Below are 25,770 nucleotides of genomic sequence, written 5' to 3'. Positions count from 1 at the left end.
GGGGTCACCATGAGTCTGGGGCTGACTCCATAGCAGCTAACAACCACAGATGGAAGGGAAGCTCTATGACAGATGGAGAATTTGGGGAGAGGAAGATCCTTGCGGTATCAAGTTTTCAGCCACCATCGTCTTTTGAACCTAGGACAAAAGGTAACCAAAAAACTATTATTCCAAAAATTAACTATGACCAATCCAAAGTCTCTTAGGATGTTGATTTCTGCATAACTGTATTAGCCTTTCCTGCTTGCTTTCACGACCTAAACCAAAACAGCAGCTTCAGGATACAGAGAATTGAATTAGAATAAATTCTGGTGGTAAAGCCAAATACTGCTTTCACATACACAATTACGCCCCAGCTACTTTTAGTGAATCGATGTAAATAGGAATCACCATTGAACTGCATTGTAATGATTATGGTTTTGACTGGTACACAGAAAATTTAAATAGAAATGGGAAAATATTTAAAGGAAATTATCTAAACTCAATAATTATCATCTTCAAAAACATCAACTACATGACTTTCCACCTATTGAAATGGTTTTGGAGCTAAAATTGGTATTGCTGTATCAGTACAGAATCGTGGCTCTCAGTAGAAATAGGTATACATTCACTTTATAACAACAAATGAATAGCTTCCAAGAGTTTTATAGTTTAAGATGAATAAATTCACTGCTGTCACTTCATGGTTTTGGTTATGAAATTGAATCACTGGTGGGTTTTTTTTTTTTTTTAAGAAAACATTACGACACGCAGTTTCTTTGGTCTGAAGATGTTTAGTTGGCATTGAGAATAAATAGAAAAATATGGAAATAGAGGGAAATATAAAATTATGCAAGGAAGTAACATGATCTATCTGTAAAAAGAGACCCTTAGTGGCAAACTAGGGACATGTTCAGCTCTGAATATATATTCTCTCCTGCCAAATCAGTCAGGTAAGAATAAAAGGATATATTGAAGCCATATGCCCTTCCCCCAGAAAAAAAAATGCATCCTTTAGAAAAGCAGAAATTCAGGAAAAATTCCTGGAATGCTGCTTTCAGTTTTGTACTCATTACCAGAAGAAAAGTAGCCTGCCATAGAATGAAAGATGTCGGTATTATTATTTATCTGGTATACAGTATAAACTTGGTAGCTTCTTATCTAAGGTGAGAATGAATGGTTTTGACACTCAAGCAGCAATAAATTCTTTCAAGTAACCTCCTTTGAACTTGGAATCCAACTTTAGCTACTGAAGAGAATTGTGCAAGAGGGCAGCTTATTTTGACAGCGAGTATTTCATGTTGTATGCCTACAAGCATTGTGGAGCGAGAGGGTTTGGTGTATGTCTGCAGAAATACCTTAGTCAAGACCCCCAATTTAATTTATACTGTAGAATCCATACATTTCTCTTGATTGCTATCCTTAGCAAATGATGTTTATCATATTCTTATCACTTGGTTATCAGTACTAATGGCAGGGTCCGTAATTGTGTATACTTCATCCTCTGCCACTCAGTACAGCTGGGAGGCTGTACTGAGTCCAGAGTCCAGAAAGAGCCACTTTGTCACTTCTTTCCTCATGGCAGTGATGCTTTGGCTAATGTGTTTTCAGTGAGACTTAAGATTGTATAGTCTATTCAGACAAACTGCTCATTTCTCTGAATTATCGGTATTTATTACACCTAAGAAGTTGACAGTATCACAAAGTTTCTGTGCGAGCATTGAGAACTAAAGGGGAATTGTGTGATGCTTTTTTATTCCAACATACCTTTAGAGTTTGAACCAATAAAATAATAAAAGCTGTTAGAATTCTTAATACCCCTCACAGCACATTATCAAAAATACTTGCCACTTTTGTGAGTACTCAAATAGGGTAGTTCGTACGTATAGCAAAAAAAAAAAAAAAATGGTAAAAGAGAAAAAACTTCAATTATTACACTAAATCTATTTCTTTTAATACCTGTGCCTAGATTTTTGCCTGTAAAGAACAGGTGTAAAATTTATAGGTAGAATACTATGCAAGCAATTCACCTGAAACATGGCTTAGACATACCTCTTTGACAGCAGGTGAATTATACCTGGTCAAGAGGAAAGTGACACCAGTAAGTTAATATGTATTTTTTGAGCATTTGCTGTGTCCTAGTCATGTGGAGGGGGGAACAAAAAGTCCTTATTTTTAAGGACCTTACAATCTTTGTTGACTGAAAATCTTTAAAATGAACTAAAATCCCAAACTGACACCATTGAATTCAAAGCCTTTCATCATGAAAACAGTTCATCTCAGAAAATAGCAAAGTTAAAAAAAAATAATAAAAAAAACTCTCAGTAAGAATAATATGTTTCCTTGGTTTGGAAATTTCCCAACCACGATATTCTACCTTGCCCAAATATATTCATTGGGGAATTTTTAACTTCATACGTTTCTTTTGAACTTAATCACCTTTTCACATCTAGCTGGTTTCATTATTAAATGAAAGAGAAGGTGGTTCCCCTCTTGAGCTGAGGGCGACCACATACTTGAATGACACTCTAACTTCTAGGTTCTGCTATAGTAACACTGAAACCAGAAAGTCGCTTGTGGCAGAAATGTCACTTATATGAGTAAAATCAGACTCTTACAGGAAGTATCAAATTCATCTTTTTCTTTTTTTAATCCACTCGCCGCTGAAGGCAAGTCGCTTAAGACACAGAGCAGGCCTTAAGTCATAACTTCCCTTAACGTAGGTCAAAACCAAAAGCCACTGGGTTGTGCTTTCTCCAGAGGGATCTCTAAATAGCAGACGGGAGCATTTTAAGATGGATTTGTTTGTAGGCAGGGCGTCTGTTGTTTGTATCATATTTCCTGGAAGAATAAAGGTAGAGCCTCCACTATTTATTACGGAATGACAATCTAGCCAGAACCCTACCTTTAGAAACAGGTGAGCTAATTCAGTTTTAATTTCCATGAATCATACAGCACTATTTTTGCTATTTTGGCTTTTCACTTAAATTGTCCAGCTCTCAAGTGAAATGTAAATCAAAAAAAGATAATACTGGGTCAGAAGACAAGCTCCCCCATTTGATTTTAGCGTTTGGGAACTTTGAAGAGTGGGGGGGGGGAGGTTCTGTTTGTTTTATTTTGTTTAAAAGATGATATTCACAACTATATGATAGAATTTAAAACAATTTTAAAAAATAGTCTTAAAATACACTTAAAAATAAAAATATCTTTTCATTGCTAATTTCTCTATTCTTTTCTTTCAATGAATTTCTTCCCAGGGTTTACTGGCCTGACAACCTGTTTCTCTTAAGATTTAAAAAAGAAAAACCCAAACCCGTTGCAGTTGTGTTGATTCTGACTCTTAGTGACCCCATAGGACAGAGTAGAACTGCCCTATAGGGTTTCCAAGGAGCAGCTGGTGGATTTGAACTGCCAGCCAAAGCTCACCGTAGCTCTTAACCCCTGCTCCACGAGTGCTCCATAAGATTACAGCCAAGAAAGCCCTGTGGGGTAGTTCTACTCTGTAATGCATGGTGTCGCCATGAGTCAGAATTGACTTGATGACAAGGATTTGGTTTGGCTTGGGTTTTTTTTTTTTAAAGAAGTCCCTGAGTTGTGCAAATGGTTAAAACATTCGGCTACTAACCAAAAGGTTGGAAGTTCAAGATCACCTAGGGGCACCTCGGAAGAAAAGACCGGTGATCTACTTCCGAAAAACCAGCCATTGCAAACCCTACAGAGCACAGTTCTACTCTGACGCACATGGGGTCACAGTGAGTTGGAAGGGACTCGACAGCAAGCAGCGATGGTATTTCTTTAAAAAGAAAATAAAGTCTATTTTTGCTTTCAGATTTATATCCTATCACACCCACTTTATAACTGCATGGAAGTACACAACCACCTCTCTCTCTCTTTTGCAGGTGATGCGAACCAGGAAGGGGAAATCCGTGGTTTAAATTCTTTATGCCTCATCCCCTGAATGCTGGAGGCTGCCTGTAGGCTGTAGGCTGTTAATGCTAATCGTGATAGGGGTTTTTACCTCAAGCAACTCCTACATGTTAGCATTAACAGCGTATGATGCCTGTTACTAGCGCTCACATGGAACAAATGGCTGCGTGGGAGGAAGACCAAGAAGCATGAGTCACTCTGCTGGGTAAACTTAGACTTCGGCTCTATTACTTCTTTGTAATCTGTTAATCATAATCTGGTCACTGGGATGTACCACTTTAAATTCAGTTTTAAGGTTAACGTCATTTAAAAGATCTGTCTGCAGTAGTCTGTATTTACTTTAATCTTCAAGCCCACATGTTTGTTTTTATCTTTACTAGAAAATGTATTTGTGTCATTTTTAGTTCAAAGTTAAGGTTTGTTCATGCACACTCTTAATGGCTCAACTGGGAGAAACATAGGCTAAATGAACACATTCTAAAGCAAATGTATACCATATCATTGTAGCTAAAAATTTAGAAAGACCACCCTTTCCCAGGAGCCCTGGTGTGCAGTGGTTAATCGCTCGGCAACTAACCAGAAGATGGGCAGTTCAAATCTGCCAGCCGCTCCTTGGAAACCCTATGAGGCAGTTCTATTCTACCCTTATAGGGTCGCTGTGAGTCGGAATTGACTTGATGGCAGTGGGTTTTTTGGAGCCCTGGTGGTGCATGGTTAAGAACTTGGCTGCTAACCAAAAGGTCGGCAGTTTGAATCCACCATCCGCTCCTTGGAAACCCTATGGGGCAGTTCTACTGTGTCCTGTAGGGTCTCTGTGGGTCAGAATCGACTCAACAGAAACAGGTTTTACCATTCTCCAGTTATAGATCGTGGATTGTCTGGCAACATTTTAAAACAGACTTAGAAATTGGTATTTTCCTCTGTGTAACAATTTTCTATTTGGAGATTTTCAGTTTAAAAAGTAATATTTTTATTTCAATCTTAAAGAGGAATTAAAAGGCTATGGCACTGAATTTGTTTTTAAAAAAAAGATTATTAACAATAAACATGGTAAATGATGTCTAAAACAGCTGCCTGTCTTTCCCCATAAGATACAAAGATTTAATAAAAGGAGCATATTTGAAAATACGTTCCAAATCTAGGTTCAAGTTCAATAGCTCAGCCACTTAACAATGGCATGGGGTAAAAGAATTCACTTTTCCTCTCTAGCCTGTTTCTTAGTCCATAGAATGGGGATCCCTTACAGGGTTAGTGTAAGGCTTACATGAGATGGGTAATTACTTTGTAAAATACAAAATGCTACAAAAGATGTAGTAAAATTAATCTGAGAACTAGTCCCCACGGTTTGTTAGAAAAAAAACTAGTGATTCAATTTAATTAAAAATTTTAATATTTGGATTTTTGTACAAGCTTTCTCCATAACTATATCACTTACAAATATCCAGCCAATTGTAATTAAGTTAGCAGAACCCCCCAAAAAATGTAATATATATTTGTAGTAGCAGTTCCTCTTAGCAGTTATTTTGCCGAACAGTTATTCACCGTAACCAGATACATCTCTGGAGTTGCTTTTAGTTGACTTGAAATAACTTCTTTTTTTGTTTTGGCCTTTTTTCTTTTGCAAAGTACAAATTGTAATTTCAGAAGATATTGCCACAGAAAAGGACAATGGGAAAAAATTATTAGGACATTAAAGGGAATATTTCTGACTTCTAGGACAGAGTGTTCTCAGCTAAGGGCACCCCCTGGGCCTTGCTCCCCTTTCTGTTCAAGTTGTCTGTGCTGCCAAGATAAATTTCTCCTCTTACCCTTGAGATGAATGTGTGGCTCCATGGAGCCCCCATGTAGCTAGTGTCACCCTCAAGAGTGTTCTTTGGGACTACAGGGAGAATTTACAAGAGGAATCCATGTTTTGAGTCCCAATTCTTCAAAACCCCGTTTGCTGCTTAGAGCTACCAAGTCATAGAACATTAGGATTGTGGAAAAGACTAATCTAGCGTTCCCTTCCTGCTCTTCAAATGAACAGCTGTGGGCATCAAAATGGTACTTTAAGAAAGCTGTGCTCTGAAATGCCTGATTTGTAGAGCACTACATGGTCTTAGGGGTCCCTGGGTGGCGCAAATGGCTAACATGCTCAGCTGCTAACCGGTTGGTTGGAAGTTTGAGTCCAGCCAGAAGCACCTCGGAAGAAAGACCTGGCAGTCTGCTTCTGAAAGATCAGCCATTAAAAACCCTATGGAGCACAGTTCTATCTGACACACATGGGGTTGCCATGAATCAGAGTTGACTCCACAGCAGTCAGTTGGTGTTTTTTTGCTGGTTTGTTTTTATATGACCTTAGGCAAATTACCTCTCTTTAAACCTCAGTTTCCTTTTCAGTGAAATGGTAATAGTAGTAAATTTAAAGTAAAGCTTAAATGAGTTAATGCGTGTTAAGCATTAGCACAATGTCTGTTAAGCATTATGTTAAATAAACACCAGCTTTAAAACTTTGAAATCTTGCCAAATTGACAAGAGTAACTCTCAAGCATAGATGAGAAGTTTAGGGGCAGTAAGTCTAAGTTAATGGTGGTGAAACAATATGGGTACAGACGGTGAGAATGGTGACAGTACAAAGAATGTAACCTATATCATTGAACTGTACAATTTGTGGAATGCGTGTATGTTCTGTTGTGTATTTTTTCACTAAAAATAAAATTTTTCTACTAGCCACAGTTAAAAACGTAAACAGATGAAATTTAAAAAACAAAAAATTTTTAAATCTCAAGTCATCTAAATCAAATGATCTACCCCAGTAGGTCTCTCCAAGCATGCTTTAGCTCCGATCAAGCCACAACTCCATGAAGACAATCTAGAGAACCTAGATACCTCTAGGGTTGCTGGGGTTTTTTCTGCTGCCCGACATTCTGAAGCTTCTAGTTCCTGATCTCCTGGTATTAGATGGATTCCTTCTGACTAACATACCCAGTCATTCCAAAATTTCACAAAGTATGAGTGAGACTAGATGCGTGTGCTTGGGTAGGGGAAATGTTTAAGTATCAAGGAAATGGGTGTGATTTTGTTTTAAATAAATAGCTAGGGGTGGTAGAACTGACTGTGGGCTCTGTGGGGGGCGGAGAAGGTAACAGGAATCCAGTTTTGGACCTAGCTTACTGAATTAAATCAAATACTAAATTATACAGGGCAAGGTTGCTTTAAACAGGAGGAGAATGGCAAGAGGGTTGTCTAGCATCTGACCCACTTCCCCAGAAATTGGCTGAATTAGAGCCCAGACCTCGTCTATTCACTGTCAGCAGTTAGATGAATCCAGTAACTAAAAAAATAGAGGAAAAAGAGACTAGAAGAAAGAATAAGAGGGAAAAAAGTGAAGTCAGGGGATTGCAGAAAACAGAATATTAGAAATTTTCTGAATATAGAAGACACCCAGTACCTCAAAGAAAGTGGGGGAACTTGAACAGAGAAAAGGAGCTTGAAGAAAAATAACAGAGTCCATAAATGGGAAACATTTGAAAATAACTAGTGTGGGGGCCCCCATTAAGAAGGACTGGGCAACAGTGGAACCAAGAGCTAACACTGGTACATAAGAGTTCAACTCTCTGCTTTGGCTTCCAAATTCTCCTGTAGTAGTTTAAGGATAAGGAAATAATTGTTCTTATAAAGGGTTTTTTATTGTTATTTTTCCTGTTACTGTAGTGTTTGAACAAATCAAGGTGTTCCAGAATTAGTACTCACCTGGCTAAGTATACATCTAACTGGATTTTTTCTAGGTAGATTCCTGAAGTGTCATTTCAGTGGTATCTTTTCTATCTTCAGTCATTCTTCCATCCTTCTCTGCAATGCTCAGGGATTTCCCAGTTCACTAGCCCTTAAGTCACTCTATCATAAGTATTTGTGTTGGCATGTGAACGACCGCTTTAGAGGCAGTGATGCCCTTGAGGGCTGAACCACCGTCTCTCCTGGTCATAGCCCACTTCAGTATATACTGACTTGATCACATCATCATTATTCCAAGTCCAATTCTAAAAACAGAAATGAGCTTAATATACAGTGGGTATTTCACTCTACTATACACATTGGCTCAAAAGGGTGATTTTTGGTAAATAAAAGTTCAATGGTTAAGAGCTACAGCTGCTAACCAAAAGGACAGCAATTCGAATCCACCAGCCACTCCTTGGAAACTGTTTGGGGCAGTTCTGCTCTGTTCTGTAGGGTCGCTATGAGTTGTCATTGACTCGATGGCAACAGGTTTGTTTTTTATGGATTCTAGCAAACAAGTGACTGAGAAGTTCTACATATAACTGATAAGACAGGAAGTGATTCCCACCTAGAAAGCTTGTCAAGGTGCAGGTTCCCAGGCTGCATCCCAAGAAATGATTCTGTCATGGAGCTGAGGAATCTACATTTTTACAAGCTAACCAGGTGGTGCAGGTGGTTCATAAACCAACTCTCAGAAACAGTGGTTTATACACAGGTTACTGTCTATGTGGTAACTAGGAATGGCGCTCAGCAGAAATTCTGCAACATACAAATCTCATGTCTGTTTACATGCTCCATTGTATGTAACGACTCTGCAACGTGGGCTGATAAATGCCCTATGCTATTCTTGACCTCTGTGGGGATAAGAAGCAATTGTATTTCAAGTCTCATCATCTTTCCCTGCCAAAAACACCCTAACCTTCTCAATAATACCCCACTGAAACCAGCTGCCCTGTGTTCTACCACCAGCTGCAACCAGCTGATGACCTTGTATGATCTAGCCCCACGCCATCAGCTGCTGCTTAGAGCAGCAGTAAGGGAAAGTCAGTGAGAAGGGAGTGGGGGCAGGGTCCTGCCTTGTAAATCAGTTGATTAATGGAACCATCGAAAAGTGTGGTGCCATCCTATCACAGCCTCCCACCCTCGTGCTGCTGGGGCTTCAAAAGTCATTAGAGCCAATTTACACTTATGAGAATCCTACCTGCTGAGCTAAGGTCCAGAGTCGCCAAAAAAGACACAAGTTACACATGGGCATCGGATGGAACAATCTTATATACAGAAGAGCAAGGTTAGCTTTAATAGTGGGCCAGCAGGTCACTCTCCGCAGCCGATGCAGGGCTGGTGGTCTGCACACACCCTTCATGTTGCATTTGGGAAACACTGTTCCCTCCCCACTGGGAATAGATACAGTAATGAGGTTGGCCAGGTGCCTTATGACACCGCACACATAAGCAGAACAAAGAGCTATTCATTAAGCTCAAAAACAGAGAAGGAGTCTCCCTGATAAGAAGAAACCAGGACTGAAGGAGGCTCAGTTCCCAGCCTCTGTTATCAGGGAATGTTCCAGGCTCAAGGCTTCTAATTTGGCAGCCCAGATGACAATGGCAAGACCACAGGCAGACCATCATCCCAAAACTACCCTTTCCCAGATGCCGGCAGCTCAGCAGCAGACCCTTAGTCCCTGCCTAACACATAGTACAACACCTTCAAAAAGGGGTGTACCCGAAAGTGATCACTCTCCTCTGTCTTCCCAAAGTACAGTTTAATAAGTAAAGTGCTTCACTCTATTCCCCCACCTTTGTGATTTGTGTACACATCATCCTCTTCTAGAGTAGCAGCTCCTGTAGGAAAGGAATATTATTTTAAGCTTTTCTGTATTCTACCCAGCTTAGGGCCTTTGTCAGAGTTGCTTAAACTGAATGGGAAAATATATCCAATTCTCCACTGCCTTTGGAAGCACAACTTGTTCTGAAGTTGCTGACTGCCTGTACTTGGCATATGTGTGTCCCAATTTCAGGTCGACTTGAATGGATTCATTACTCAGCTCAAGGATCAAGAATATCCAACTTCAAGAACTCTTAGAAATAACATCACAGTAGCAGCCTCCCCGAAACTAAATATTTTCCCTTTCCTTCAATAGCCCTGGTGGTACAATGGTTAAGCACTACGGCAAGCTACAGCTGCTAACCAAAAGGCCAGCAGTTCGAATCCACCAGCCACTCCTTGGAAACCCTATGGGGCAGTTCTACTCTGCCCTGTAGGGTTGCTATAAGTTGGAATTGACTCCATGGCAATGGGTTTGTTTTTCGTGTCTTTTTTTTTCCTTCAATATATTTAACCATGTATGAAATCTAAAATCTGCTTAATATATAAACTTATCTTAACACTTATGTTACCTTTATTTAACAAAACTTAAAAGATACATTCTTCTGATCTATAGGACCACCTCTAAGAATTTATATTATGGATCTCCTTGTACATGTGTGGACTCATGTATGTACAAGGTCATTCATTGAAGTGTTATTTATAATAGCAAAAATTAGAAATTAACCATCAATAGGGGACTGATGCACTACATTATGGCACACACATAAATGGAATACTATGTACTGAAAAAATAGAAACAATGTGTAACTTCTAAAACAAAGTGGGAAGGAAGGGCGAAAAAATTGGATCAATCCAATATATGGCAGGAAAGGAAAAAAAATGGAAGGAGAAAAACCAAGTAAGATGGTAAAAGTACATCAGTAATCACAGTAAAATATAAATGAATTAAAATGTATCTCTTAATTAAAAGATAGTGATTCCACAACTGGATTAAAAAAAAAAGAGCTAGCTTTATACTCTTTTCAAAAGACAAAACGTAATGACATTAAGGGGTTGAAAGGGGATAGAAAAACATACTAGGCAAATACTAACAAAAATCTAGTGTAACAGTATTAATATAACTAAAGAAAAAACTGATTATGGAAACCAGATTGAGGAGGGTATAACATTATTAAGAATAGAAAGGGTTATCACTTAATGATAAAAAGAAACAATTTACCAGTAAGTTATAAAAGAAAATCTAAAACTGTACAGTGCTAGCAAAAGAGCCTCAAAATATAATAATTAAACATTGATTTAATTATCTGGAGGAATGTCAAATCCAGAATCATTGTAGAAGAATGAGTTTAAGAAAAAGCTTTCTTTATTGTCCCTTTTAAGAGAAAACATAAAGACATAATGATGTTTACAAGGAATGGAAAAATATTTATTTACCTCTAACCTAAAGAAATGATGTAGAAATAACAGCACCAGACAAAACAGATTTTAAGATACTTGCTTGGAAGTTGAGAAGCTGAGCCTGCAATAACCATGACGATTTTGAGTTAAGGAAGGACTCATATCATACCAGAAATCAAAATGTATTATAAAGCTGTCAGAATTAAAGCCCAGGTAAGTGGTGTTAAAAAAAAAAAAAAAATTTTTTTTTAAAGTGGTGATGTAGGGGGAGACAAATGGACCAATGAAGCAGACCCAGGCATTTAAAGCAGGGCTTCTATCTAGTTCACTATTCTATCTAGTGATTTATGCTCCCCACCCCTCCCCTCCTTTGTAACACTCAAAGATTGTTTTTTTCTGTGTGTAAACCCGTTCTTCGGTTTTTATAATGATGGTCTCAAACAATGTTCGTCCCTTTGCCACTGACTTATTTCACTCAGCATAATGCCCTGCAGATGTCATCCATGTTGTAGATGTTTCTCAGATTCACCATTGTGATTTACCATTGCGTGTATGTACCATAATTTATCCGTTCATCTGGTTCGTTCCACTTAAACCTTCTGCTGAGCAATTTGCATTTCTAACAAGTTCCCAGGGGATGCTAATGATTCTACCCTAAAAAAAACCCTAGATATCTTAAAAAAAAAATGCCTTCACGTGGATTCTGACTCATAGCAACCCTATAGGACAGAGTAGAACTGCCCCATAGAGCTTTCAAGGAGTAGCTGGTGGATTCGAACTGCCAACGTTTTGGTTAAGCAGCCGAGCTCTTAACTACTATGCCACCAGGGCTCCCCCCAGATATAGGATCAAAATCTACATATAGGAATCACCTGATGATCTTGTTAAACTGTAGATTTTTTAATTGTAAAAGGTAAAAATTTACAGCACATCTTCATTCAAAAATTTATACACAAATTGTTTTGTGACATTAGTTGCAATCACCTAAATGTGTCAGCACTCTCCCCCTTTCCTTTTCCATTCTGGGTTCCCCATGTCCATTCATCCAGTTTTCCTGTCCCTTCCTGCCTTCTCGTCTTTGCTTTCAGACAGGTGTTGCCCATTTGGTCTCATATACTTGATTGATCTAAGAAGCACACTCCTCATGTGTGTTACTGTTTTATAGACCATCTAATCTTTGGCTGAAAGGTCAACTTCAGGAGTGGCTTCAGTTCTGAGTTAGCAGCCGAGCTCTTTAACTACTGGGGGGGGGGCCACAGTATTGGGGGTTCCCCCAGTCTCTTTCAGGCCGGTAAGTCTAGTCTTTTTGTGAATTTAAATTTTCTACGTTTTTCTTCTGCTCCACACAAGACCCTCTATTGTGATCCCTGTCAGAGTGGTCAGTGATGGTAGCTGGGCACCATCTAGTTCTGGGCTCAGCCTGGTGGAGGCTGTGGTTGATGTGGCCCATTGGTCCTTTGGGCTAATATTTTCCTCATGTCTTTGGTTTTCTTCATTCTCCTTTACTCCAAACGTGATAGGACCAATAGACGTATCTTAGATGGCTGCTCACAAGCTTTTAAAACTCCAGACGCTACTCACCAACTGTTATGCCAACTGACCTAGATGTCCCCTAAGACCATGGTCCCAGCCCTCGGCCCCAGTAACTCGGTCCCTCAAGGTGTTTGGATGTGTCTAGAAAGCTTTTATGGCTTTGCCTTGGTCAAGATGTGCTGCCTTCCCCTATATTGTGTGTTGTCTTTCCCTTCAGCAAAGTTACCACTTGTCTATTATCTAGTTAGTGATTTCCCCTCTCCACTCCTCCCCACCCTCTTAACCATTAAAGATTTTTTTTTCTGTGCATCAATCTTTTCTTGGGTTTTTTTAACGGTGGTCTCATACAGTATTTGTTCTTTTGTGATTTAACTTATTTCAGCATACTGCCCTCCAGATTTATCCACGTTGTGAAATGTGTCATGGATTCTTCATTGTTCTTTATCGTTGCATAGTGTTCCATTGTGTGTATGTACCATAATTTGTTATCCATTCATCTGTTGATGGGCACATAGGCTTTCATTTTTTTGCTATTCTGAATAATGCTGTAGTAAATATGGGAGCGCATATATCTACTCATGGGATGGCTTTTATTTCTTGCTAGGATATATTCCTAGGAGTGGGATTACTGGGTCACATGGTATTTCTATTTCTAGCTTTTTAAGGAGGCACCATATCATTTTCCATATTGGCTGTACCATTTTACATTCACACTAGCAGTGCACAAGCGTTCCAATCTCCTCAAAACCTCTCCAACATGTTATTTTTTTTTTTTTATTTGTGCCAGTAATGTCAGGGTGATATGGTATCTCATAGCTTTGATTTGCATTTCTTTAATGGCTAATGATTGTGTGAGCATTTCCCCATGTGTCTTTTAGCTGCCTCAATGTCTTCTTTGGTGAAGTGTCCATATCCTTTGCCCATTTTTCAATTGGATTATTTTTTGTTATTGAGGTATTGAAGTATTCTATAGATTTTAGAGATTAGACTCATGTCAGATGTCGTAGCCAAAAATTTGGTTCTTTTTATTCTTTTGGTGAAGCCTTTTGACAAGCCTAAGTGTCAAATTTTTAGGAGCTCCCAGTTTTCTAGTTTACCTTCTGATGTTTGTACACTGTTAGTTATGGTTTATGTTCTATTCATGCCATGTATAAGGGCCCCTAACATTGTCCCTATTTTTTCTTCCATGATCTTTACCGTTTTCAGGTTTATATTTAGGTCTCTGAAGAAAACTGTTTTCTAATCTAGTATTCTGTATCTAAAAAAACAATCAGCCAAAAATAAGTGCAAAACAGAGCTCACCTCTTGAACTCTTAGGAGGAACGTGAAGACAGACTCTAATAAAATGAGAAAGTTAATTAAGAAACAGGAAGTTATGGACTCTAGGAAAAAGTAGATCCAACCCAGGAAACAAAGTCTTCAAATGAAACTTGTGCAGCAGGCCCAGAACATAAAATGCTCAGATTGGAATGGGAAGAAGATTTTTGGCAAAAGATTAGAGAAAAAAGAAAAAAAAAACACCAGATGATGAAGGCTTGCCCAGGTGTGGAGAAATGGGCATTCACAGACACTGTTGCTGGGAATGTCATTTGGCAAAGCCTGTGGGAGGCCAGGCTGATAGCATCTGTCAGTAATTCCACTAGCAGAAACCTCTTCCTACAAAATTCCTTATATCTGAGGCAGCATACAGAAGAGCAGGAACTCCAGAGTGAGAATGCCTGGGTTCAAACTCCAGTTTTGCTATTTGTGAGCTCTATGATCTCTGTTCCTCATTTGCAAAAGGTTGTTGTAAAGATTTAATGAGAGGTTTCCCTATGGAAGGCTCAGGAAACTTGGTGCAGTGGTTAAGTGTCCAGCTGCTAGCCAAAAGGTTGGCAGTTCAAACCCACCAGCCACTGTGGGAGAAAGATGTGGCAGTCTGCTTCTGTAAAGATTTACAGCCTCAGAAACCTTATGGGGCAGTTCTACTCTGTCCTACAGGGTCACTATGGGCCGGAATTCACTCGATGGCAGGGGGCTTGGTTTTTTGGGTTGCGGAGGGATTAGCACAATGCCCAGTATAGAATACTCAGGCTTTTGGAAGACTATATTTGCATATGTACATATATGTTTATACGTGTAGAAAAGAAGGACTGAAAAAAAAAAGTATTTGGATAGCGGGAGAAGAGGGGTTTGTTTTTGTGTGAAATTTTTATTATAAGCAATGGAAGTTGTTTTATCCTTTAGAGAAAGCGAAAAAGTAAAGAGCATTAGAGATCTTGATAAGCACACCCAAACATTACATTTAAAAAAAAAAAAACTTTTATTTTAACTGATTATACATATTTAAATCTTAGGAGGTTTCTAGGTGGCTGCACTTTCCTCTGTGGGTTTGGTTTGATCTTCAGTTACCTGTAAAAACGTAACAGCTTTACTTTAGAATAAACACTTTCAGTTTCACCCTCATCCACCATTTTAAACATTCCACAGTTCTTGTCTCTCTCCTTCAATAGTAACTACTACAGAAAGTTACATAGGAAAGAAAGCTTACAGGGCCACATTACCAATATAAATTATAAACACAATGATTCCTTCCAAAATATAATCTGAGGCATATTATATCTAGTCTTCTCAAGTGGGTCATTTCATATTTCACCTATAAAACAAAATCATTAGTTTAAAAAGAAAAAAAAAAAAAAAACCCAGAAGTGCTGCAACAAGCTATTTTAAATCGACCTGTTTCGCTGGGGGGTATAATTCTATTTTGAGTATAGCGTATTACAGGCTTAGTCCAAATACCACATGTCTGTATTTCTACTGTATGTCACTCAGATGCTTCAAACAAACGGTGCTAAAACTGAATTTCTCACTGCCCCAAAACCTGCCCCACCCCTGCATTCTCTCAGAGAAGGGCTCTCCCAGCCCCTAGCCTGGCATTCGAGAATCCATCTCCTTTCACCTGCATAAGATCAACAGTTAATTCTACCTAAGAAACTCTCAGCCATCCTCACTGCCATGGCTGAACTTTAGGACCTTATTATTTTCTACGCCCTGAAAGTAATCCTGGCTTAATTTACAGCTCTCTTTCACACACCAGAATGAACTTCTGAACAGAAATAGCTGATCGTGTCACTTTCCTGTTCAAATTTCTTCTGTTACCTCCTGTCTTTAGGGGAGGAAAAATGCAAATTCCACAGCATAGAAGATAAGCTCTTCATATTCTATCTCCAACTCACGTCTCTGGACTCCCTGCCACCCTCCATGTGACCGGTGCATTCACATTCTCCATACATTCCCCATCTTCTCCATTCCTCCACACACCTCATCCAATAGCTTCCTCTGATGTAATAACCCCCAGCAAGTTATCTGCCTGGCCTATTTTTATTCATCCTTTAAAACCAACTTAAAAGACACCAACACCTGCAGGCTTCCTTAACCTAACCTCCAGCTTGGTTTAGGTTTTAGGTCTTCTCTTGTTATTCCAGAACCTCACATGTACATCTGAACCGCCTGCTTGTAAGGCTAGTGATCTCATCAAAGTAACTTCCTTCAGGGCAGCAAGTGCATTTTGTTCATTTCTGTACCCTCAGAACACAACAGTACCTGACACATAATAAACACTCAATAACCCTGTGTTAACTGAATCAATGGACCATGCATTTAGCCCACTCCCTTTGGATAAGTGAAATGGACAGTGGAAGAAGACAACTCAACCAGGATAAATGTTAAAAAAATGGCTGTTTACTGTCTCCACTCTTTTTCCTTAAAGTATTCAATTATTGATTGCTTCTCGTGTTTCCCAACCACTTCTTAGGTGTTCATATTTTTCCCTTGTTTCTTAATCTGAAATGATCATTGTGAAATCACAAAAGGACAAATATTGTGTGATCTCACTTTTATAAAAAGCCAAGAATAGGTGTACACACAGAAGGCAACTGTTCTTTGATGGTTAGCAGGGATGAGAGGGAGAGGGAGCGGGAAGGGGAATCGCTTTCTAGATACTATCTAGATACTACCTTCTAGACACTTGTTATTTTTGGTGATGGGAAAGGCAGTACCCAATATGGCCCAGACAAAGGCAAATGAAGACCCTAAGAAATACGTAAGAATAAGGGACAATTTTGGTGAATGCTATAACATATAAAATTTTGCAACAACAATAAAAATAACCAGAAAATATGAGTGGGGTTATACAGATATGTAAACCCAGTGCTGTCAAGTCGATTCCGACTCATAGCGACCCTACAGGATAGAGTAGAACGGCCCTATAGAGTTTCCAAGGACCACCGGGCAGATTTGAACTGCCGACCCTTTGGTTAGCAGCCATAGCACTTAACCACTACGCCACCAGGGTTTCCATACAGATATATATGTATGCATATATGTGTATAGGAAGACAAATGTGAGTACACGTGTGTGCATGTATATGTGTATCTGTAGGCATATGTATATATATGTCTGAGTGTGCCACATATATATTCATATATATAATAAAGCACATAGGGGGCACAGTTACGAAACCTCCAGGACATAACCAAACACCTCGCAGGTAGGTTTACTAGGTTAAAAGCCTTAGGACCATAGTCTCGTGGGACAACTCAGTCAACTGGCAATAATGCAGCTCATAAGGATAATGTTCACATCCTAGTTTGGTGAAGAGTGGAGTCTGGTATCTTAAAAGCTTGTCAGTGACCATCTAAGATACAATTATCGGTCTCTACCTGACTGGAACAAATGACAATGAAGGAAACAAAGACTCAAAGAAGAAATTAGCCCACAGGACAAACAGCCCACACGAACCACAACCTCTTCTAGCCTGAGACCAGAAAAACTAGATGGTACTCGGCTACCACTACCACCTGTTCTGACTAGGGACACAATAGAAGGTCCCAGATAGAATAAGAGAAAAATGTAGAATGAAATTCAAATTCCTAAGAAATGCCAGAATTACTGGATTGACAGAGACTAAAGGAAGCCCCAAAACTACTGCCCTAAAATACCCTTTGAAATTGGAATTGAAGCCACTCCTGGAGATCACCTGTCAGCCAAATAATACATTAACTTATAAAATAAACAGTATCACCTTTGAGTAATGTGCTCCCTGAAACAATCAACTACATAAGACCAAATGGTCAACATTTACCCAGAAACAAAGATGAGGTGGCAAGGAAGGGCAGGGGAGCTTGATCAATAGAAACAGAATGGGAATGATGAGAATGTTGACAGGTTGTGAAAATTGTAACCAATGTCACAGAACAATCTGTATAAAAATTGTTAAATGGGAAACTAATATGCTCTGTAAGCTTTCACCTAAAACACAATATTATAAATAAATGATCATTGTGACCAACCAAAGAGACAAAGTTATTCCATCCTTTTCAATATGCCCTCTTCTCATAAGAGAGATTACATAACCTTCACACAGGGGCATCAGGCTGTGCTTAATCAATAACTTCTCTCTGTGAGTTCCCTAATAAAGCCCAGTTTTATAACGATATCATTAGGAAGATAATAACTATTTACTGGGTAACCACCATCACATGCCAAATGTTGTGTTCAAAATCTGGGGTCAAACAAATATAACAAACCCTGAATAAATCAGCAGACTGAACATAAATGTACCAGCAAAGAAAGCAATATGAGAAGGTATACAATCAAGCAATAAATTGTATAAATGGATAGTATTTGTTAAGAGATTACTCTGAGAATGATTCCTGGAGAAGATGGAACTGGGACAAGGTATTGCAGAATGAGTAGGATGTAGATCCACAGACATAATGAAGGAGCATGGGAAGGGGAGTCCAGGCAGAACAGCCATCAGGAAGAAGTAGGCTAACCTGAAAATCATTCTGATGTGTGCTGATTAGTGTACTTTGAAACTAGACTAGAACGTCTGCAGAGTACTGGGAAATTAGGGTAACTATGAAGGGCTCATGAGGTCAGATTGCACTGTATAGCTATCAGGTAACGTACCTAAAACACAAACAGTCAGCACGTGAAACGGTGAATAGGGATAGTTGTGGTTCATGAATATAATCCCTCCTTCTTATGAGAATCTAAATACTAATGACACAACATAAATATAGAAACATAAGCATTCGAAAATCTTTTTTAGGTATTTGTATATTTAACTTGTCAACAGTCAAGTCAGCTGTAAAGTATACTGGACAAATCTTAATCCTTTAAGAGTTCATTAGATTAATAAAAAAAATTATTTAAAAAAATCCTAAGTCCTCATTAACACCATGACAACCATTAAGAACTTTAACTACTATATGGAAATATCTTCCTTCCCTTGAAGTTCTACAGTTTATCATTTCCATGGCATTAACAAATAAAATCAAAAAAGAATTTCCAAACTACAAATTTTCCTTCTACCAAAATACTACTAGGGTAAACAATCACAGCATTGATTTGGCTACTGAGACAATTTCTTTCTTTCTCTCTCTTTTTTTTTTTTTTTGGTTGTTGTTGCTTGACTTCAATGAAAATGTCTTCATAGAAGATTACTCATTAGTTGTCAAAAACACTTACCAATTTCCGAGATCTTTCCAATAGCTTATTCCATATTGTAAAATGTGCCTTAAAAAGAACAGATTTACTATGAATTAAACAAAGCAATAGAGTTAAAATAAAAAGGACTGAGTCTTCACATAGCATTTAAACAAAACTAGTAAATAAAGAGCTAGGCAGTACTTACATGGCTAAGTGGTTACAAAAGTGGATCCGAGTAAGAAAAAAGGCACACTATACATACACAGTTTGTTTATCCATTCATCTGTTGACGGGCATCTAGGTTGTTTCCATCTTAAGAAAAAGGCACTATATAAAATAGCTGCTTTGTTTGACTTAAGAACTGAATATGCCATTCTTCCTCTTTTGTTCCTTTTAATCATTTCCGTCATAGAAAGCATTCCATCTAACGGGAAGCAAAAAGAAACCTGCCCCACTTTCCCACTGACTGTAGGTCTTTCCTTGAACAGCCAATTTCAAAATGCTAGAGGTCATTCTTCAAATTATGAGCAATCACAAGGAGAAAGTCATTAACAACTGTGACATCTCCCCACTGACATGGCAGACCCAGAAGATCTTGCAAATTACACTACAGAAAAAGTAAAGCCTAGCGAAGACAGTAGTAAAGCCACAGAACCAATTTTATTAATCCTTAATCTTATGGAGCAGAGGATTATCGGAATCCATTAATGACAGCTCTGCAAAGAGCATAATGACCACAGCGATTCTGTTTATGCCAGCTGAAGGTGACAGCGAGGCATATGGGTGGGCCAGTGACTATTTCGACACCAAATGAGCTGGTAATATCTATAATAAATGGTAAGATGTCTAAGTATCTATACACAAACCCTCCAGAGAAGGAGCAGTATGGTATGTTTAAAGGGAAAATCATCCTTGACTTAGGCACAATAAACAGATGCTACAGAAACTCTGAGGTGGGAATCAGTTTGCCACGTTCAAGGAAGAAAAAGTGTGGCCAGACCACAGTGGGTGAAGAAGAGAGAGGTATGAGGTGAAGTCAGAAAAGTAGGCAGGGACAGATAAGTATGGCTTTGCAGGATAGGGTAAAGGCTTAGGATTTTATACATGGGATGCTGTTACGAAGTTTGGAGCAGGGGAATTATGTGATTCGATTTGTGTATTAATAAGGTCATTCTGGCTACTAAGTAGAGAATGCGCTGTGGAGAGCAAGAATGAAATAAGGAGAGGGAGGGAAGAGAAAGGGGGACTTGGATAGGAGAAGTAGTAATAGTTCAGACAGTAGGCAGTGGATGGATTCAGACTATGTTTTAGGGTTAAGAGCTGAAAGGACTGGCTGATGGGTGGGATGAGGGTATGGCCATGAGGGGAAGAGAGAATCAAGGATTCCCTCAAACAGCTAGACAGGTGATGGTGCCATCTACTGAAACAGAGAAGGCTAGGAAAGGACGTGAATACGTGGAGAAAAAGCAAGAATTCTGCATTGGCCACGTTAAGTAGGAGATAACTATAAGCCAAACAAATGGAGCTGTCAAGCAGACAGTAGGATAAAGGAGTCTACAAGTTCCCAAGAGAAGTTTAGAGTATAGATGATCGGTGGAACCATGGTGATATGAAATGACATAAGAATATTTACGGAATCTTTGTGATATGTCAACCCTTTGACACTGAATAGAGGAGAAAGAGCCAGCCAAGAGACTGAGGAGTGCCCTGCCACTTAGGTTGAAGGAAATCTAGGGACAAAGGTGTCATGGAAGCATCTAAAAGAATGTGTTTCAAGGACGAAGGAATGGCTAATTAGTACTAGGAAGTCAAAGAAAAGCAGAGAAAGTGGCTGTTGCATTTGATAATACAGAGGTCACTGGAGACCTTGACAAGATAGTTCCAGAGCAATGGCATGAGTAGAAGACTGACTGGAGTGGATCGAAGACAGAATGAAAAGTGAAGTAGAGATAACAACTACAGATACAGATACCTACAGGTAGAAAGCAGGAAAATGGGGCAGGCCCTACAAAGGAGATATAAGGTCAAGGACAAGGTTTTTTAGATGAGATATTTAAAATGCTAATGGAATAATTTCAAAGAGGAAAACAGTACAGAAAAAAATTAAAGGGAGCGTAACTATAGAAGTGGCGTCCCAGAGAAGGTAAGAGGGCATGAAATCTGGGACACTGATACCAGTATAAGGGTTGGACTTTTATAAAGGCAGAGACAGGTCATCAACTATCCTACAAAAGAAGGTAGAGAGCATAGATGCATATGCAGGCAGGTGGGGAACACCTGGTGGTGGGAAGATGGAATTCCTGTTTAATGACTTCTATTTTTCCAATGAAGTCTAAGACAAGATTATCAACTGAGAGTGAAGCGGGGAACAAGGTTTAGAGGAGTCACCGGAAAAGAGGTTGCTATGTCAGGAGTGGAAATCGAACCAATGACTCCAGGGGAGACAGTGACCTGAATGCAGCACCTTAGACTGCTCAGCCATTCTGATGGGAGAGAGGAGGGAGCCCTAGTGACCCAAGGGTTAAGCACTCAGCTGCAAATTGAAAGGTCAGCAGTTTAAATCCACCAGCCACTCTGTGAGAGAAAAGACCTGGCAATCTGCTCCCATAAAGATGACAGCCTAGGAAACCCTATGGGGAAGTTCAGCTCTGTCTTATAGGGTTACTATGAGTAAGAATCGTCACAAGGACATACAACGACAACAAAAGGAAGAAAGGAGAAGATATGACACAGTCTTTTTGAGGGTGGAAAAGCAAACACACTTGTAAAGCATAGGAGGATTTCAACCCTCACCAGGCTGGAACAGGGCACCCTGTTCCTCCTGCTGGGGTAATGTCAGAGAAGGCCAAGAAGGGAGACAGGACATTCATCCCTGCCAAATGGTAACAAGTCTGTCCTTCCCACCAATCCCCACAGTGTGAGTAAAGATCACGTGGGGTGACTGCACTAGACTCCTCCTCCTCCACCTAGAAGAAAAGCGCTGCTGTGTTGGTGTCAGCGGAGACCTTGTGAAGAGTAAGGACTTCCACTCCCACCCAACAAAACTAGGTCATCCCCTCCCTCATGGTGTCAGTGGAGGCCTGGTGGGGAGCCAGAACTCCTACTAACCACCCTCCCTCTTTCGGGTGTCAACAAGGGCCAAGTGGGGAGCCTAGACTCCTACCCACATCTGACAGTAATGAGGTGCCCCTACCACCAACTGCTCCTGCTGGAATAGGAAGTCAGCTGAAATAGAAGGTTTAAAGAAGATTCAGAGTCTTATAATACACAAAATATCTAAAGAACAATAAAAAATTACTTAATGTAAAAAGAATCAGGAAAATCTCAACTTGGAATGAAAAAAGACAATCAGTAGATGCCAACACAGAGATTACAGAGATGTTAAAATTATCTGTCAGATTTTAAAGCAGCCATTATAAAAATCCTTCAGTGAGTAGCTGTGAACATGCTTTACATAATGAAAAACTAGAAAGCTTCAGCAAAGAAATGTAAGACTCCACAAAGAAATAGCTGATAAAAAGAAGCAGCAAATGGAAATTCTGGGATTGAAAAACACAGTAACCAAAATTTATAACTCAATGGGTAGTCTCAACATCAGAATAGGGGGGAAAGAGGAAAGAATTAGTAAACTTGAAGACAGAACAATAGAAATTACACAATCTGAACAACAGAGAGAAAACAGACTGAAAAATAAATGAACAGGGCCTCAGAAACCTATGAGAGTAAAACAAAAAAATCATCAGAGCCTAGAAAAAGAGGCAAAGAGAGCAGGGCTGAAAAACTACTCAAAGAAATAATAACAGAAAACTTCTGAAGCTGACCAAAGACAAAAACCTACAAAGCCAAGAGGTGACCCCCAAACAGGATAAATTTAAAGAAATCCACACCAAAAACACTCAAAATTAAAGTCAAAATTCCGAAAACCAAAGACAAAAGAAAAAATCTTGAAAGCAGCAAGAAAGAAATGACACCTTACCTACAAAAGAAAAACAATTCAAATGACAACTGACAGGCAGAGGGAAGTAGCACATTCTTCAAGCGATGAATGAACTGTCCAACCAGAAAATATCCAAATAGCAAAAATATCCCTCAGGAACAAAGAGGAAATCAAGACATTCTCAGATGAAGAAAAACTAAGAGAATATGACCCCAGCAGACCTACCACAGAAGAACTGCTAACGTTCCCTAAACAGAAAAGAAATGAAACAAGAAGGACTCTTAGAACGTCAAAAAGGAAAAACAAAATGTTTTGTTACCTACACATTTACCACAATTAAAAAAAAAAAGGAACAAAAACTGTAAAAATAGGGATAAATCATTTCCTTCTCATCTTGAGTTTTAGAAATTATGTTTGACAGCTGAAGTAAAGATTATAACACTGTCTAATGTAGTTCTAAATGTATGGAGAGGAAATATTTAAGACAATTTTATTAAAAACAAGAGAGTGTACAGGGACATAAAGTGACACAAGGTTTCTACACTTCATTTAAACTGGTAAAGCGTTGACATCAGTAGACTGTGATAAGTTATGTGTATATACCTGGAGCAATCACACACACAAAAAAAATGAATACAAAGAGATACACCCAAAAACACTATAAATAAATCAAAATGGAATTCTAAAAAATGTTCAAGTAACCTACAGGAAGGCAGGAAAAAGAAAACAAACAAAAAGAGAAAACAAACAGAAAGCAAAAAAATAAAATGGCAGTCTTAAATTCTAACATCAACAATTACATTAAATGTAAATGGTCTAAGTACATCAATTAAAAGAGATTGGCAAAGTCAGTTAAAAAGCATGACACAATTACATGACGTTTAAAAGACATTCACTTCAAATATGATATAGGTAGGTTGAAAATAAAACGATGGAAAAAGATAAATCAAGCAAATATTAACCAAAAGAAAATGGCAGTTTTTTTATCAGATAAAGTATACTTCAAAGCAACGAAAATCACTAGGAACAGTGTCATAATGACAAAAGGGTCAATCCACCAAGAAAACATAGCAATCCTAAATGTATATGCAACAAGCAACAGAGTTATAAAATTTGTAAAGCAAAAACTAAGAAGAGAAATAGATAAATCCACACTTGTACTTGGAGACTTCACATCCTCTCTCAATAACTGGTGAAACAATTAGAAAGCCTAGAAAGGGCACAGAACTCAACAGCACCACCAACCAACATAATGAAATTGACATTAGTAGAATATTCGACCCAAGAACAGAAGAATACACACTCTTTTCAAGCACCCAGAGAATATAAACAAGATAGATCATATTCCAAATCATAAAATAAACCTTAACAAATTTAAAAGAACTGAATTCATACAATGTGAGCCCTGTTGGTACACTGGTGCTAGGCTGTTAACCAAAAGGTAGTTAGTTCGAACCAACCAGCTGCTCTGCAGGAGAAAGATGTGGCAGTCTGCTTCTGTTAAGATTTATAGCCTTGGAAACACCATGGGGCAGTTATACTCTGTCCTACAGGGTCACTATGTGTCAGAATCGACTCAATGGCAGTGGTTTTGGTTGTTTTGTTTTGTTTTTTTTAAATATCTCTGACCACAAAAGAATCAAACTAGAATAACAGAAAGAGAAAAGGAAAATCTTCAAACATTTGGAAAGTAAATAACACACTTCTTAATAATCTATGGAGCAAAGGCAGTCTCAAAAGAAAAAAATAGATCAAATTGAACAAAAATGAAAACGTGACATCGAAATTTGTGGAACAGCTAAAGCAGCATCGAAAGGGAGATTTACAACACTAAATCAGAAATAAGGGAAGTCTCAAATCAATAAGCTCCCAACTCAGGGACCTAAAAAAGAGCAAACTAAACCTACAGCGAGCAGAAGGAGGGAAATAATGATGATAAAACCAATAAAACTGAAACAAAAAAAAAAGGGAGAGAATCAATAAAGCCAAAAGCTGGTTCTTTGAAAGTATTAATAAAATTGACAAACCTCTAGGCAAGACTGAAAAAAAAAAACAGAAAAGACCATAACCTCGTACCTTACAAAAAAAATTGACTCAAAGTGGATCACAGACTTAAATGTAAAATGTAAAACTTTTAGAAAAAAAAAGAGAAAAATCTTTGGGATCTAGGGACAAAGAATTCTTAGATTTGACACCAAAAACAGGATCCATAAAAGGAAATATAAACTGGATCCATAAATATAACCTGGATTTCATCAAAATTAAAACTTCTGCTCTAAAGAAGACTCTGTTAAGAAGATGAAAAGACAAGCTACAGACTAGGATAAAATTTTTGCAAACCACTCATCTCACAAAGAATTATTAGCTGGACCATATAAATGACTCTCAAAACTCAATGGTGATGATCTCTAAAATCTATGATACTACAAAAATTCAACTGCAAAAAGACAACCCAATTAAAAAATGGGCAAAAGATATGAATAGACACTTCACTAAAGAAGACATTCAGGTAGCTAACAGATAGATGAGGACATGTTCACGATCATTAGCCATTACAGAAATGCACATCAAAACTACAATGAGGTTTCATCTCACTCCAACAAGGCTGGCATTATTCCAAAAAACACAAAATAATAAATGTTGGAGAGGATGTGGAGAGACTGGAACACTTCTGCAGTGCTGGTGGGAATGTCAAATGGTACAACCACTTTGGAAATTGATTTGGCGCTTCCTTAAAAAGCTAGAAATAGAGCTACCATATGATCCAGCAATCCCACTCCTTGGAATATATCCTAGAGAAATAAGAGCCTGTACACGAACAGATATATGCACATCCATGTTTACTGCAGCACTGTTTACAATAGCAAAAACATGGAAGCAACCAAGGTGCCCATCAACAGATGAATGGGTAAATAAATTATGGTATATTCACACAATGG

General features: G+C 38.6%; 1 protein-coding gene across 6 annotated transcripts in view; it reads right to left on the bottom strand.

Moving 5' to 3' along the window:
- The window catches only part of MRPL39 (mitochondrial ribosomal protein L39), a 73,793-nt gene that overhangs the window by 28,345 nt on the left and 19,678 nt on the right, over positions 1-25,770 (bottom strand). For 3 of the 6 annotated variants that reach the window (XM_049858544.1, XM_049858547.1, XM_049858546.1), the window contains exon 9: positions 18,934-18,981. In XM_049858544.1, coding sequence (XP_049714501.1) covers positions 18,934-18,981 — 48 coding nt within the window. The other 3 variants (XM_049858548.1, XM_049858543.1, XM_049858545.1) reach the window with 3 other exon arrangements.

The sequence above is a fragment of the Elephas maximus genome, chromosome 18 (genome assembly GCF_024166365.1).
Source record: "Elephas maximus indicus isolate mEleMax1 chromosome 18, mEleMax1 primary haplotype, whole genome shotgun sequence".
NCBI lineage: Eukaryota > Metazoa > Chordata > Mammalia > Proboscidea > Elephantidae > Elephas > Elephas maximus.
This window is presented reverse-complemented; position numbering and strand designations above follow the sequence as displayed.